Source organism: Dryobates pubescens, chromosome 22 (assembly GCF_014839835.1).
Source record: "Dryobates pubescens isolate bDryPub1 chromosome 22, bDryPub1.pri, whole genome shotgun sequence".
In the NCBI taxonomy this organism is placed as follows: domain Eukaryota; kingdom Metazoa; phylum Chordata; class Aves; order Piciformes; family Picidae; genus Dryobates; species Dryobates pubescens.
In genome coordinates, this window is record NC_071633.1 from 2823961 (window position 1) to 2840096 (window position 16136).

General features: G+C 49.3%; 1 protein-coding gene across 1 annotated transcript in view; it reads right to left on the reverse strand.

Annotated features, from left to right (window-relative positions):
* CHID1 (chitinase domain containing 1) overlaps nucleotides 1–9191 on the reverse strand; it is a 164263-nt gene extending 155072 nt beyond the window's left edge. Inside the window, exons 1-3 of the mRNA XM_054171978.1 lie at nucleotides 9161–9191; nucleotides 3854–3996; nucleotides 995–1144 (exon numbers count right to left, since the gene is read on the reverse strand). Coding sequence (XP_054027953.1) covers nucleotides 995–1144; nucleotides 3854–3979 — 276 coding nt within the window. The 5' untranslated portion in view covers nucleotides 3980–3996; nucleotides 9161–9191. The remainder of the gene's footprint in view (nucleotides 1–994; nucleotides 1145–3853; nucleotides 3997–9160) is intronic.
* Between the last annotated feature and the right edge of the window lie 6945 nt (nucleotides 9192–16136).

Sequence of the window (16136 nt, forward strand, 5' to 3'; positions counted from 1 at the left end):
AGGGGGAAGCTCTCCTGTTCTAGTCTGTGCCAATCACCCCTGGCACTATCACTGGGTGCTACTGAAAAGAGATTGGTCCCAAACATGACCCAGATCTTCTCCAAAAGATGGCTGGGAGAACAAGAGTTGGAGACCACCTGAATCCCAAGCCAGCCCTCAAAAAAATCATTTGTATTTGAGCAGAAGTTCCTATCATTATAAAAATGCTTTCAAAGCAGGGGTGCAAGTCTGCAGATTAGCACAGTATGCTGCAGATTCACAGTATCACCAAGGTTGGAAGAGACCTCAAAGATCATCAAGTCCAACCTGTCTCCACAGACCTCATGACCAGACCATGGCACCAAGTGCCACATCCAGTCCCCTCTTGAACACCTCCAGGGATGGGGACTCCACCACCTCCCTGGGCAGCACAACCCAATGATGAATGACTCACTCAGTGAAGAACTTTCTCCTCACCTCGAGTTTAAACCTCCCCTGGCACAGCTTGAGACTGTGTCCTCTTGTTCTGGTGCTGCTTGCCTGGGAGAAGAGACCAACCCCTTCCTGCCTACAACCACCTTTCAGGTAGTTGTAGAGGGCAATGAGGTCACCCCTGAGACTCCTCTTCTCCAGGCTAAACAATCCCAGCTCCTTCAGCCTCTCCTCACAGGGCTGTGCTCCAGACCCCTCCCCAGCCTTGTTGCCCTTCTCTGGACACCTTCAAGTCTCTCAATGTCCTTCCTAAACTGAGAGGCCCAGAACTGGACACAGGACTCAAGGTGTGGCCTAACCAGTGCTGAGCACAGGGCACAATGACTTCCCTGCTCCTGCTGGCCACACTATTCCTGATGCAGGCCAGGATGCCATTGGCCCTCTTGGCCCCCTGGGCACACTGCTGGCTCATGTTTAGGCAGTTGTCAATCAGCACCCCCAGGTCCCTCTCTGTTTGGCAGCTCTCATTCCAAGCACCGAGCTGGCATTCCAAGCACCAATTTTATTCCCTCTGGTAACTTACAGGAGTAACATATCCCAAAACATCTCCTGAGAAATGTCTTTCCTTTGTCTTCTTGGAGCAGTAACTTCTGTGTTCCAGTATAACATCCTTTGCTTTTGGATCCACAACTACCAGCCCCCTGTCCTGCACAGTTTTATCAGAATGCAGTGTCTGGGGGAAGAAAGAGAGGTTTTAGAGCCAACTGGGCAAAACAGCCACTTCCAATAGCAACAGACACCAAAGAGACACACAAAAACAACCACATCATTACACTCTGAGCACTCCTCTTAAATGATGCAGAGCAGTTTGATTTAAAACTGAAACAGGAAAGTACTCAGAAATGATTTGTCATCAGCAGCAAACTTTGCTTGCAAGGCAAAAAAAACCCCATGTAAACAAAAGCATAAAATCAAGAAGCAGTAAGACTGAAGAACATCCTTCACCACAGCTCTGCTCTCCTGCCAATGCTTTCTGGCATGGCACCCCAAAAGTGATCCAAAGGGCTGAGGGCTTCTTAACTAAAAATTTGAAGACAATTTTTAAGTTGGACATATTTCAGACTTCACTGAAGGCCAAGGTTCTGAATGCCTCTCTTGAAGGAAGATCTGCTTCAACTAAGACAGCACAAATAGTTTTAACAGAGAGAAAGAGAGTGAGGAGGCCCAATGCAGTGTGCATGGTGAGTACACAGAAACATAGAATGGTCTGGGTTGGAAGGGACCTTAAAGATCATCCAGTTTCAATTCCCCTGCCATAGGCAGGGACACCTCCCACCAGCCCAGCTTGCTCAAGGCCTCATTTAACCTGGGCTTGAACACCTCCAGGCAAGAGGCATCCACAGCCTCCCTGGGCAACCTGTGCCAGTGTCTCACCACCCTCACTGCCAAAAATTTCTCCACTCTCAATCTCTCCTCTTCAAGCTCAAAGCCATTTCCCCTCCTTCTGACAGTGCCAGCCCTTGTCAAAAAGTCACTCCCCGCTCTCCTGGAGCCTTCTTCAGGTACTGGAATGCTCCGAGGTCTCCCTGGAGCCTTCTCTTCTCCAGGCTGCACAGCCCCAGCTCTCCCAGCCTGGCCCCACAGGGGAGGTTCTGCAGCCTCTGCTCATCTTGGTGGCCTCCTCTGGAGCCTCTCCAGCAGCTCCAGGTCCTTCTGGTGCTGGGGGCCCCAGAACTGGAGGCAGTACTGCAGGTGGGGGCTGAGCAGAGCAGAGGGGCAGAATCCCCTCCCTGTGCTGCTCTCTCCCTGCTCTGGCTGCAGCTCAGCACTCAGCTGGCTCTGGGCTGCCAGGGACCAGTGCTGGCTCCTGGGGAGTTTGTCACCACCTGACACCCCCAAGGCCTTCTCCTCCAGGCTGCTCTCAGCCACTCCTCAACCAGCCTGGATTTGTACTTGGGATTGCTCTGACCCAGGTGCAGGACCTTGTACTTGGCCTTGTTGAACTTCATGAGAGTAGCTTGGACCCACCTCTCCAGCCTGCCCAAGTCCCTCTGGATGGATCCCTTCCCTCCAGCCTGTCAAGCTCGGCACACAGCCTTCTATTGATCTATTGATTATCTATTGATCCAGTGTAAGGACTGTAAGAGAGAAAGCCTGTCCTAAGGCTTTGTTTTATCCTCGCTATCTGCAGACTAGATTTTCTTCCTGGTTAAGGCTGAGCAATAGATACAATGAGAGATGGATCTGTATAACAAAGGATTATCTATGCTTAGAAGTTAAGGGAGAGGATTTTGAACATGTCTCCATTTGTTGCCCCAGGTGCTTAGCAATTCTAAGTACACACAGCTGGTATGTGCAGTGGCACATACACATCCCCTTCACACCCCCCCTTTCCCTTGCCCCTCCTCTGCCTTCTTGCAATTCTGAAAGAAACCAGGCAAGAAACAAGAACATGCTCAGCAAGTTAAAAGGGACTTCAGCATCTTGGCTTCATTTGCTCAGATTGCTATGCAAAGGAACTGCTGATTAGAAGGTTCCTCAAGATCTTCTATCAGGATACAGCCTTCCAAAGCTGAGGACACCTTCCCTTCCACAACTAAGTGACCTAGTGCTCTTGGCCCAACTACTGCTCCCTGACCCCCTTTCCAAAGGGATGGATGGATGGATGGATGTCTCTTAGCTATGCAAAAGGCAATTAAAACTTCCTGGTTTTTTTACCAAGCACAAGGCATAAAGCTCCAGGAGCCTACAGAAGCTGAAGGGATGGACAGCTCCAGGCAGTCTTATTCATGAGCCAAAGCTTCAATGGGAATGCATGGCTGCTTTTAACACTGATTTGACAGAACCAGAGTCCATTTCCCAAGGTTCACAAGGTCCCAGGATGTTAGGGGCTGAAAGGGACCTCCGGAGATCCTCAAGTCCACCCCCCCTGCCAGAGCAGGAGCAGAGAATCCAGCACAGGGCACACAGGAGCACATCCAGACAGGGCTGGGAAGGCTCCAGAGAAGGAGACTCCACAATCTCTCTGGGCAGCCTGCTCCAGGGCTCTGGGACCCTCACAGTAAAGAAGTTCCTCCTCGTGTTGAGGTGGAAACTGCTGTGCTGGAGTTTCCATCCATTGCCCCTTGGTGCAACTGAGCAGAGCCTGTCCCCTCCCTCTTGACATCCATCCCACAGGTATTTACAGACATTTCTTAAATCCCCTCTCAGTCTCCTCTCCTCCAGACTAAACAGCCCTAGGTCTAAGCCTCTCCTCACAAGGCAGTGCTCCAGTCCCTTAATCAATCTGGTAGCCCTCCTTTGGACTCTCAAGTAGATCCCTGTCCCTCTTGAACTGGGGAGCCCAAAACTGGATGCAATATTCCAGGTGAGGTTTCACTAGGGCAGAGGTTCATTCAGTCCACTGCACATGCTAGATGAACACTGCAGTTATTTCTCTTACCTTCTCCTCCAGTTTTTTTGTAGCACCTTTCTTTGCATCTGTTTTTGACAGGGTACCTTTAGCTAGCCAGCAAATCATGGTCAGACAAAGTGAAGTACAGAGAAGCCTCATGCTGGTTTTCCCCATGTCAAGTTTCTCCTGCCCTGCAAACAGAAGGATTGGTATCTCTGTGAGCAGAAGAAGGTAACAGTTCAATTCTGTTCTGCTGTCTAAGAGAAGTAAAGCAAATGTCTTATCTTCTGCCCTCTGGAATCAGACTTCTTGTTTTGTCAGTGCTTTTGCTCTGGCAGCCAAACAGCAGAGCATTTTAAAAGATTCCTAGGCTCAAACATCTTTTTCTTGTCCCTTGTTTTAGGAGGTGTATGACAGAGGAGGTGGGTTGGACTCTTGCAGTTTCCCTTTAAAGAATCCCCAAAGAACTATAATGCTTTACAGCTGAAACTGAGATAAATGTCTCCTGCCCAAAACAATAATAGCAGCACCTTACCTTCCCTGTAGCAGGTAAGAGAGATCATTTGTTTAAGTTCCTGCCTAACCCAGTCAGCAAGTCACCAATTCATTAAGAGACAGAAGGAATTACATCTGTATGCTTATAGCTACGTGCCTTTACTTCAACAGGGGAGAATTTTGCCTTCAGCTCCTTTCCAAGGCAGTGATGCACAGAGAATGGAAGGGAAAGAAGCAAACAAACAAAGAGGGGTCTTTCTGGTCTAGACGACTGATTTTGACAGTTTGTCCCAGCTCCAGATAAAAGAACCAAGAGTAGAGGACAGTTCTGCTCAGTGCTATTTAGCCATCACACCTCAGTGTGGCAGAGGAAAGACTTGACAAGAAAGGTTTCAAACACAGCCAGAGCTTGTTTTACAGCTTCTCCCCATTCTTGAGCTGCAAGGGTTCTCCAGCTTAGTCCCCAGAAGCAAGGAAGAAGAAAACAGAGAAAATAATACTTAGCATCAGGGGAACCAGGGCAAAAGGATGTAGAATACCAGAATGAGAAAAAGCAACCAGTACTACTTCTGGATATTCTACATGTCACCTGGAGCACTGCATGGAGTGGTGGTCCATGCTGTACAACAGAAGATGTGGACAGGCTGGAAGGTGTCCAGACAATGGCCACAAGAATGATCAGAGGACTGGAAGGGCTGCCTTGTGAGGACAGGCTGAGAGACCTGGGTTTGTTCAGCCTGGAGAAGAGAAGGCTTAGGCCAGACCTAAGCACCATGGACCAGGACAGAAAGGGTGGCTACCAGGAAGATGAAGACTCCCTTTTTACAAGGAAACCCCTGGAAAGACAATGACTGATGGGGACAAGTTATTGCTGGGGAGATTCCCATTGGACTCCAGAAGACTACCACCATGAGAACAGTCAGACCTTGGAATCATCTCCCAAGGGAAGCAGTGGAGTCCCCTACACTGGACAGCTCGAGAGGGTGCTGGGCCAGCTCATTGCAACTACATCATCACTTACAAAGGTTGGACCAGATGGTCCTTGGAGACCTTTCCAACCTGGTACTCTGTATATCAAAGTAGGATTAGCTTTCCTCTGTAGTAAACTAGCAGCTCCAGGTAAGTATCAGGCTGCTTTTCATGAGATCCTGAGGGAGAAGCAGAGAGGGTTCCCTTTCCCATAATATTCTGAAGTTTTGTCAAACTAAAAGTCCTCCTGCTGCCTCTTGTGTTCCTCTGAAGCATTCACATTTCTGACCCTTGAGGTCCCTTTCAACCCTAACAATTCTATGATTCACATAATATTCTGAAGTTTTGTCAAACTAAAAGCTCTCCTACCTCTTGTATGCCTCTGAAGCATTCACATTTCCACCACTCATTTAAAGACTCCTTTCTTCAAGTCATGCTTATGAGCCTTGCTCTGCTGGCACTGCTAACAAGTCCTGCTCAAAGCTGCACTATTGTGTTTCTGTACAAAACATCAGATGAGATCCCACAATGGCAGAGTGAGCACCTTGAAGGAGTACTGTGGCTGTAACACGGTGGCAGAAGGAATCTCAAATGTTACATGGAAGTGCACTTGATGAAATAGCAGCTATTTGAGGCCAGCAGTGCTAATGCAGAGACAAAAATCAACAGCTCAATAAGCTTCAGCACATTGGGATGTGGCTGGCTTAGCAGTGAGGTATTTATTGCAGGAGTTAAGAGGAGTACGTGAAGAGGGAACAAAGCAGAAGGATGATGGCAGCTGAAGGGCTTGAAAAACATAATGCCACTGGCACCAAAGGACATAGAGCACCAAAAACCATGCACAATACTATCTGAAGGCTTTGGACAAGCCTTAGAAAGACTTCAAAATCAAAGCAGACAGCTTCCAGCGCTCCTTAGCTCTAGAGGGCAGGGTAAAAACGACATGGCTATACCTTCAAAGTTCCCCATTACTAACAGTTAAGGTGTCATGCTTCTACTCTTGCCTTCAAGGTCACTGGGCCCCCTTTGTTTTCCACATCCTGAAATATTAGACAAAGCAGGCTGCTCTTGACAGCACCTGCTCTGTTCCATCGAGCTTGGCAGGATCTATAAACTTCTGCAGAGAGGAACAATTGAGAGCCTGAATAGTCAATACAAGTCTGGACTGCTTGGACAGGATATCAATCCTTCCAGAAGCTGCTATATATTGATTTGGAGGCGCCTGATTTCGCTTTCAGGAACAATTAGCAACAGCATCCACTTCCCTGAAGTTAATGTTTCACAGCTGAAGAACAGAAGGTTCAAAAAACTTCAATCACTGAACACTAATTAGACATCCAAACATGCTCATTTCCTTGACATGATCATACCCATTTGTCAATTATCATTAAGTCAACATCTGCTCCCAGATCCATAGGAAGCGCTGAGTCTGTGGCAAAATGGGTTTCTGCTGTCGACAGGCCAACATCAGTGACTGGTTGGAACCTTACTGTAGTAATTTGTTCTTTACTTAATAGCCACTGAACTGATGGTGTTAGACAGCATCCAACCCTGACAATTCTATGATACATGTACCAGTCATAAATGATTTGCTCATGATACTGGTTCACTAAGCAGACAGCATCACTCTGCTACATGAATCAGTCAAACCTGAAATGCTCTTTATGAAAACTCCAAGCGTGGATTTTGCAAGCCTTACATAACCAGACCTCCACCAAAGTTTCTTCTGCAAACCTTCCTTCACCATTTTTTTTATTCTCATGAAACTAGCTAGAGCAGGACTGGACGAGCTTGGCACTCATTTATGGCCTGTGTCACCGCAAAATACAACCAAGATTTAATACTGACTTCATTTGTGTCCTTGTTCAACTGATACCACAGAAAACTCAAGGTTTAGAGCATCTTTTGAAGAGGGGATCTGGAGCCCAGGTTTCTACCCAAGCCAGAATTTCTTTAACCTGAGGTAAGCTACTTGCAGTCAGATGTTTTCAATGAAAGAGAGAAAAGCTGGCAGGGATCGAGGCTATCCAAAAGAAGCGGTCAAAGAAACTAAGTAACCTTGGAGGCTGGCACAGTAACCATCCAGAAATCAGAGTTAACATTTATGCTTTATCTTTAAAGAAGAAACTAGGTTCTAACTGTTGGAAAATGTTTACAAACTTGAATTAGCTTGGGCAGCTTGTGCCAGCTTAACTAACAAAGAGCTTTTGCATCCTTATCACTTCACCTAGATCATTCCTTAACTAACCAAGTGTCCTTCAAACCCAGAGAAAATCAACTAATATAGTCCAGGACCTGGCAAATTAGGGGATGATCTAACATGTAACCAGATCGAAAAGGTAAGAATAGGTCAAACCTGAAAGACCAGAGTGACCCTGGACACCTCCTGGCTGCCAAAACCAGACCCCTCACCCTCTGAGCACTGTAGTGAATTTAAGAGATGCTGGATCTTTCACAGATTCAGAATTGGTTTGGATTAGAAGTGACCTTGAAGATTATCTAGTTCCAAACTCCTTGCTATGGGCACGGACACTTCCCACTATCCAAGGTTGCTCAAGGCCTCATTCAACCTGGCCTTGTACGCCTTCAGGATGAGCCTCCCTGAGCAATCTGTTCCAGTGTCTCACCACTCCTCACTGCAAAGCATTTTTCCTTATCTAAATCTCCCCTCATCTATCTTAAAGGTATTACCTATTGTCCCTCCCCAGCTCTCCTGTAGCCCCCTTCAGGTACTGGAAGACTGCTCTAAGGTTTCCCTGGAGCCATCTCTTCTCTAGGCTGAACAGCCGCCCCACAGGGGAGGTTCTGCAGCCCTCTGAGCATCTTGGTGGCCTCCTCTGGAGCCTCTCCAGCAGCTTCAGGTCCTTCTTGTGCTGGGGGCCTCAGAGCTGGAGGCAGTGCTGCAGGGAGTATATGGGGAGAAGAGTATAGGGGGAGAACCAGCTGCTGTGTCCTGATCACTCAGCAGGGGAAGTAAGAAATTGAGCAAGGTCAACAGCAGGCGTTGACATGAGGTGTGACTTGTACATTTCACAGTATCCAGGTCCACCACCGCTTTCAGCTGCTGTGCTGGGTATGCGGGAACATCCTCAGCACCTCTGTCATGAAGCGATGCCTGCTCCTTACCGCCAAACCCAGCAGCAAGGAGCTGGATTCCCGTTTTGCTGAGGTAACCGCTGCTGTTCATCGCTTGGTGAAGGAAGCCCAGCAAACATACTGATGTGTTTTGAAATTACAGCAAGGCTCAGGAGTGGAAAGCGTGGGAATAACCCCGTTTCCCACCTGTGTAGACATCACTCCCTTTCCTCACACAGCATCCCAGCACGGCAGGGGTTGGAAAGCACCTTTGGAGATCCAAGCCCCCTACCAAAGCAGGGCACCCACAGCAGCTTGCCCAGCAGCACAACGGCCATGTGGGGTTGGAAGCTCTGCAGAGAAGGAGGCTCCACAACCTCTCTGGGCAGCCTGCTCCGGCACCCTCGCAGCTCTGTAACTTTTCCCTACGGAACGCACCCTGCTCTTGCAAGGTGCTCTATTCTGACAGCCCCCAGACACCAGCGCCGCTCCTCGCAGCCCCAGTGCTCCCTCAGCGCCAACCCCGCCGCGGCCTACCCCTGCAGCCGTTTCCCCTGGAGCCACCCTCCAGCGCCACGCCACCCCCAGCGCCACGCCACCCCCAGCGCCACGCCACCCCCAGCGCCACGCCACCCCCAGCGCCACGCCACCCCCAGCGCCACGCCACCCCCAGCGCCATGCCACCCCCAGCGCGGCTGCGGCGCACGCCGGAGCCACCGCACCACCCGACGCAGCCCGGCTCTCCGCCCGCCCCCCACCAGCCCTCCTCTTCCTTCTTCTTCTCCTCCTCCGCCGCCGCTCGCTGCCACCACCTACCGCCCGCTGCCGCCGCCTCGGAAGTAGGGGCGGGCGGCGCCGCCCCGCCGGCTGACGGAGCAGCGCTGAGGCGGCGGCGGGAGCGGGCGCGAGCGGCTGCCGCGGGTGGGCGGCGCCGTAATGGCGGCGGGGCCGGCGGCTGCGGGGCCGGCGGCTGCCGGGCGGGAGCGCAGCGGGAGCGCTGTCCGCCCCAGGGATGAGGAGGCTCAGGGGAGACCTTTTTGCTGTCTGCAACTACCTGAAGGGAAGTTGTGGCCAGGTGGGGGTTGGTCTCCTCTCCCAGGCAAGCAGCACCAGAACAAGAGGACACAGTCTCAAGCTGTGCCAGGGGCCGTGCAGGCTGGAGGTGAAGAATTCTTCCCAGCAAGAGAGATTGGCCATTGGGATGTGCTGCCCAGGGAGGTGGTGGAGTCCCCATCCCTGGAGGTGTTCAAAAACAGCCTGGATGAGGCACTCGGTGCCATTGTTTAGCTGTCAGGAGGTGTTAGGTAATAGGTTAGACTTGATGATCTCTCAGGTCTTTTCCAGCCTGGCTGATTGTGTGAAAGGCACCAGCTGGGCTGTTCCGGTCATGTCAGAAGGATGGAGTTAAAATGTACATAACAGAACTGGTGTGAAACCAGGGGAACAGGAGTAGAAGGCTTAAGTCTCAATGTCTAAAGACTGAAGGGCAGAATCATAGAATTGTCAGGGTTGGAAGGGACCTCAAGGATCAGCCCGTTCCAACCCCCCCTGCTATGGGCAGGGACACCTCACACTACAGCAGGTTGCTCACAGCCACATCCAGCCTGCCCTTGAAAACCTCCAGGGATGAGGCTTCCACCACCTCCCTGGGCAACCTGGGCCGGGCTCTCACCACCCTCATGAATGAGTTTGAAGATTAAAATGATCAGAAACAGAACACAGGAATTAAGAGCAGGACCTAAGGACAGTAAAATTCTGTTTGCCTTTGTAAATTATGCCTTGTTCTGGATGTCTTGACATGAACCAGAGGTGGATTTGAACACGGATCAAACCATCAGGGTGTCCCCTCTGTAACCTGTAAGCATTTTAAGACTAAAAATCACATCTCCAGGAGAATAATTTAAATATAAATCCCAGACCCTCTTAGTATAATGACTAGATAGTAGTACAATGACTTAGATAAGAGATGGAGCAGGTGTACAATGATTTATGGGATGTAAAACGATGTAACTAGCCTAATCTAATTTAATCTAATATATAAACTGCTGCTGTTTGAGCTCACAGGGACTGGATTTGTGATTTTACCACCCAGCACTGATAGCAAGCAGACATCCTGGCTCCTGTGTGTCTATTGGGTTTGCACATTGGGAAAAGGACCTCTTTGGGGGACCACATCAGGGTGCAGGTTGTGTTGGTGCTCATCAGTACCCAAAGAAAGCAAATGCAACTCATGGGCTAACTGAATGCCCTTGGAGAGCCTCCTGGTGTAGCAAACAGTGTCTGTAAGTGGGTAAGTGACAGCACAGACAAGGCTGCAGAGCGATCCTGCTATCTCCAGCTGTGCAGAAGGGAGGGCTCAAATCTCAGATGGCTGTTAACAGGCTTTAAAACAAAAGTTTATGGTTTAAATTGAGTTTTTTATTATCTTCTGTTTTGGCCTTCCACAGGTTGTGTTTTCACATACAACATGGCTGTGCTACTACTATTTTCACTGCAGCAGCAGTTTTGACCTAACCCTGTTATTTTGTGGGCTGCTTGCAGGGACTGAATAGCAGATCAAAAGCCTTGATAAAAATGGATGTGTTATGTCATGATGTAGTGGCGAGCCTGGCAGATCCTGGCAGGGCCTTCCCAACAGAAGCCTTTCTGTGACCTGCTTTCTGGGCTGGTTACAGCTTGGTGTGACCTCCCAGAAGCTGAACTGGAAGGTTAATAGACTGGGGACTGAGCTGTGGGAGAGCAGTGAAGGGGAAAAGGACCTGGGGGTCCTAGTGGATGGGAGATTGACCATGAGCCAGCAATGTGCTCTTGTGGCCAAGAAGGTCAGTGGCATCCTGGGGTGGATTAGAAGGGCTGTGGTTAGTAGGATGAGAGAGGTTCTCCTCCCCCTCTACTCTGCCTTGCTGAGGCCACATCTGGAATGCTGTGTCCAGTTCTGGACCCCTCAGTTCAAGAAGGCCCCCAGGGAACTGCTTGAAAGAGTGCAGCACAGAGCCACAAAATGATGAAGTGCAACATATTCTATTCTATTCTATTCTATTCTATTCTATTCTATTCTATTCTATTCTATTCTATTCTATTCTATTCTATTCTATTCTATCTTCCTCATGAGGAAAGACTGAGGGAGCTGAGGGCTCTGTAGCTTGGAGAAGAGGACCCTGAGGGGTGACCTCATTCCTATTGCTAAAGATGTTCAGGGTGAGTGCCAAGAGGCTGGAGCCAGGCGCTGCTGGGTGATGCCCAATGCCAGCACAAGGGGCAATGGTGGAAACTGAGGCATAGGAAATTCTGTGGAAGCAGAAGGAAAAAAGTTCTTCCCTGTGAGGGTGACAGAACACTGGAACAGGCTGCCCAGGGGGGTTGTGGAGTTTCCCTCTCTGGAGATACTCAAAACCCACCTCATTGTGTTCCTGTGTTATCTGGTATAGGTGATTCTGCTCTGGCAGGGGGGTTGGACTGGAGGATCTGTGGAGGCCCCTTCCAGCCCCTCACATACTGTGATTCTGTGGTAACTACAGTACCTAGAGGAATTTACAATTGATGTGGTACCAGATTGTCTGTTGGTTTGTAACCTGCTGTTCTCATCTTACAAACTTTAAATGCTTCCAGGTTACACTTCTAAATAGCAGGAACAGCAGAGGTAAGGCATGAGGGCACAAACCCAAAAGTTTTGCCTCCATTCTATCATTTCCCATGTTGCATTCCCATCATATTCTCCTGCTAACTCTCTTTCAACAGCCTTAGTGGGATTGATCCAAAGGTGTGCTGCAAGTAGCTGACAGGTTGCATGCTGCCACTGAGGAGACCTGCAGCTACCTGTGTAGAAATCACAGACCTTACCTCTCTGATGTGAGAATGCACTCAAGTTTTTAACCCATCTACAAGCTATTGAGCAGTCCCCACCAGAGACCAGTGTTCCACTAAACAAGATTTAGCCTGGAGAAGAGAAGGATCAGGGGTGACCTCATTGCCCTCTACAACTACCTGAAAGGTGGTTGTAGACAGGAAGGGGTTGGTCTCTTCTCCCTGGCAACCAGCACCAGAACAAGGGGACACAGTCTCAAGCTGTGCGAGGGGAGGTTTAGACTCAAGGTGAGGAAAAAGTTCTTCACTGAGCGAGTCGTTCGTCATTGGAATGGGCTGCCCAGGGAGGTGGTGGAGTCCCCATCCCTGGAGGTGTTCAAGGGGAGATTGGACGTGGCACTTGCTGACATGATCTAGTTGTGAGGTCTGTTGGAACAGGTTGGACTTGATGATCCTTGGGGTCTCTTCCAACCTTAGTTATACTGTGATTTAAAGATAAGGAGATCTTTATGCTTCTCAATTTTCAGTGTTCTTCATGCCCTCACCAAATTCAAGGACTGAACTTGGTGCTACAAAGTCCTTTCCCTGAGCCAAGTACTTTGGGTTCCACGATGCTGAGCATCTCAGTGCCTAAGCTCCCCCTGGGTAACTAATTGTAACTCATTAGATTTCACTTTGCTTTTCCTGGAACTTGTATCTCATGCTTCTTAACTCTCTCTCTTGTTTTTTCTTCCACTCACCCCCCATCCCCCCAGAAATAAAAAAGCCCCAAGCCTCAAAGATGTTTCCCATCAAATCATCATTTTCCTGTTTGCTTTTCCCCTCAGATTCTCAGAATTACTGATTTTGCTTATTATTCCTGACAAGAAATCTTTTGCTTTCATTCTGTACAGCTGTGGACAGCTCAAAGAGGCACAAGTAAGTTTAATGATGGGGTATGATTGCCTGTGATAGATCATATCAGGTTTATTCATGTGGTTTCAGTCTGTACATTATTATTAATTTCAAAAAGCAGCACAGCTGATAGGAAGCTGCCCTGTGGAAAAGGATTGGGGGTGCTGGTGGATGGGAAGCTGGACAGGAGCAGGCGGTGTGAGCTTGCAGCACAGAAGGCCGATGGCAGCCTAGGCTGTATGCAAAGCAGCGTTGCCAGCAGAGTCAGAGAGGTGATTCTGCCACTTGGCTCTGGTGAGACCTCACCTGGAGTACTGTGTGCAGGTCTGGAGCCCTCAATATAGGAAGGACATTGACCTGATGGAGCAGGTCCAGAGGAGGGCCATGAAAATGATCAGGGGGTTGGAACAGCTCTGCTATGAGGACAGGCTGAGGGAGCTGGGGGTGTTCAGCCTGGAGAAGAGAAGGCTCCAGGAAGACCTAATGGCAGCCTGCCCAGTACATGTTCTGCACCATGAGGCTGCTGGAACACTGCAACAGGTTGCCTGGGGAGTTGGTTGGGGCCCCATCCCTGGAGATATGAAAGGTGAGGCTGGACAGGGCTCTGGGCAACCTGATCTAGTGGAGGATGTCCCTGCTGAGTGCAGAGGGGTTGGATTGGATGAGCTTGGGAGGTTCTTTCCAACTCAGAGCATTGTATGATTCTACTTGAGTAAGTTAGGACACTTAGGGAAGAGTAGAAGTGTGCTGCTTTCCTGGCATACTCAGAAATACAAATGGTGTGGCAGCATGAGTGGGAGCCTGTAGTTAAGGAGAAAGTGGGCAAAGAGAAACAGCAGAAGGACCTCAGAAGCTAAATGAAAAATCCTCCTGTGAACTAGAAGGGGTTTTCCAGTTTATTGCAACTGACAAAGCCACCCAGAGGGCTGACATTAACCTGCCAGCATGCAGGTGTCAAAAGAGATCATTTGTTAAACCTTTATTCACATTTATTTCATCTCCTCTGCTCTCTTAGAGTTTTTTTTAAAGCTGGAGTATTCTATTTCAATATAAACCTAGTGGTTTGGGTGTAAACATCTTCTGGTCATTGAGGAGCTCACTGGAAAGAAAAGATCTAGGCAGATCCAACACAAGTATCTGGAAGTTTAGGGCTCCATGATAGTGATATTATCCTAACCTTGTATTTCTTCATCTTGGAAGCAGCACATCTGACACACTGGCATGGCAGTGATAAACTTGGGCTCTCTGGTAATCACAGAATTGTCAGGGTTGGAAGGGACCTCAAGGACCATCCAGTTCCAAGCCCCCTGCCATGGGCAGGGACACCTCACACTAAATCAGGTTGCTCAGATCCTGCCCTTAAAAAACTCTAGGGATGGGCCCCCAACCACCTGTCTGGGCAACCTATGCCAGTGTCTCACCACCCTCATGGGGAAGAATTTCTTCCTAACATCCAATCTGAATCTCCCCCTTCTAGTTTTGCTCCATTGCCCCATCCCCACACCCTCCCAGTCCTATCATTCCCTGACACCCTAAAAAGTCCCTCCCCAACTTTCTTGTAGCCCCCTGCAGATACTGGAAGGCCACTGGAAGTCTCCTCAGAGCTAATGGATAATGAATGTTAGCTGTCAGGAAGAGAAAGATGACTGAGTGTCTCTATATGGAGAAGCTAGCAATTCTGTTTGCTTCTTAGCTCTATTTGCTTCCAGTGATGGTTAGAATGACCATAAGGAGCAGAAGGAAGGAATGACTGATGGGGTGAGGGACAAATCTGACAGAAGTAACAAAGGGAAAGGAACAATTCCCTTTGTGTAGCTCCCAGAGCTGACACTCACCAGCTAAACCCATTCAGTTTAGTGGCAACATTTTGTGAAGGTCAGTGCAACTGTTCAAGTCTGTGTACCCAAAGGCAATGAAATGCTGGAAATGACTGAAGCAGCCAAGGTATGACAAGGAAAAGAAGGGATAAACATTGGGGATTTGTTGGCAGACAGTGTGCTGCAAAACACTCAGTGCAGTAGGAAAGCAGTTCTGGAGACTGTTTCCCCTTTAATGCTGATTTTGCAGTAATTAAAAATCCCTTTAAAAAATAAAAATCAGAGCATTTGGGGTGGATGGCATTAATGAAGTCTGGGTTTTCACAGGCTGCTGTTTTATAGATGTCAAGCTCAAACCAAAACGTTTTCCAGATTTATTAACTCAGTGTGTTTGTGCAAGGCTGTGCCTGGTGTGAACTCTGTGCTGTGCAGGAACAGCTGAGCTCACATTACAGAGCTGCTTTCAGTCAGGGCTCATTTGGAGACCATTACAGGCTCTTTCCTCCAGCTATTGATCACAGAATCACAGAATTGTCAGGGTTGGAAGGGACCTCAAGGATCACCCAGTTCCAACCCCCCTGCCATAGCCAGGGACACCTCACACTGGAGCAGGTTGTTCAGAGCCCCATCCAGCCTGGCCTTTAAAACCTCCAGGGATGAGGCATCCACCACCTCCCTGGGCAACCTGTGCCAGGCTCTCACCCAATCTGAATATACTCATTTCTATTTTTCTTCTTAATGTCTAATCTAAATCTACCCCCTGCCAGCTTGGATCCATTCCTCCCAGTCCTATCCCTCCCTGACACCCTCAAAAGTCCCTCCCCAGCTTGCTTGGAGCCCCCTTCAGATACTGGAAGGCCACAAGAAGGTCTCCTCAGAGCCTTCTCCTCTCCAGGCTGAACAACCCCAACTCTTTCAGTCTGTCCTCATAGAAGAGCAGCTCCAGCCCTCTGCCCCTCCTCGTGGCCCTTCTCTGGACACCTTCCAGCACCTCCAGATCCTTCCTGGAACAGAGGCTCCAGAACTGGACACAGTGCTCCTTGTGTGGTCTCAGCAGAGTGGAGCAGAGGGGCAGAATCCCCTCCCTGGCCCTGCTGGCCACACTTCTCTGGCTGCAGCCCAGGCTCTGCTTGGCTCTCTGGGCTGCAAGTGCTCACTGCTGGCTCATACTGTGCTTCTCCTCCCCCAGCACCCCCAAGTCCTTTCCTTCAGGGCTGCTCTCAAGCCAGTCCCTGCCCAGCCTATATCAGTGCCTGGGATTGCCCCAACATTGCTAT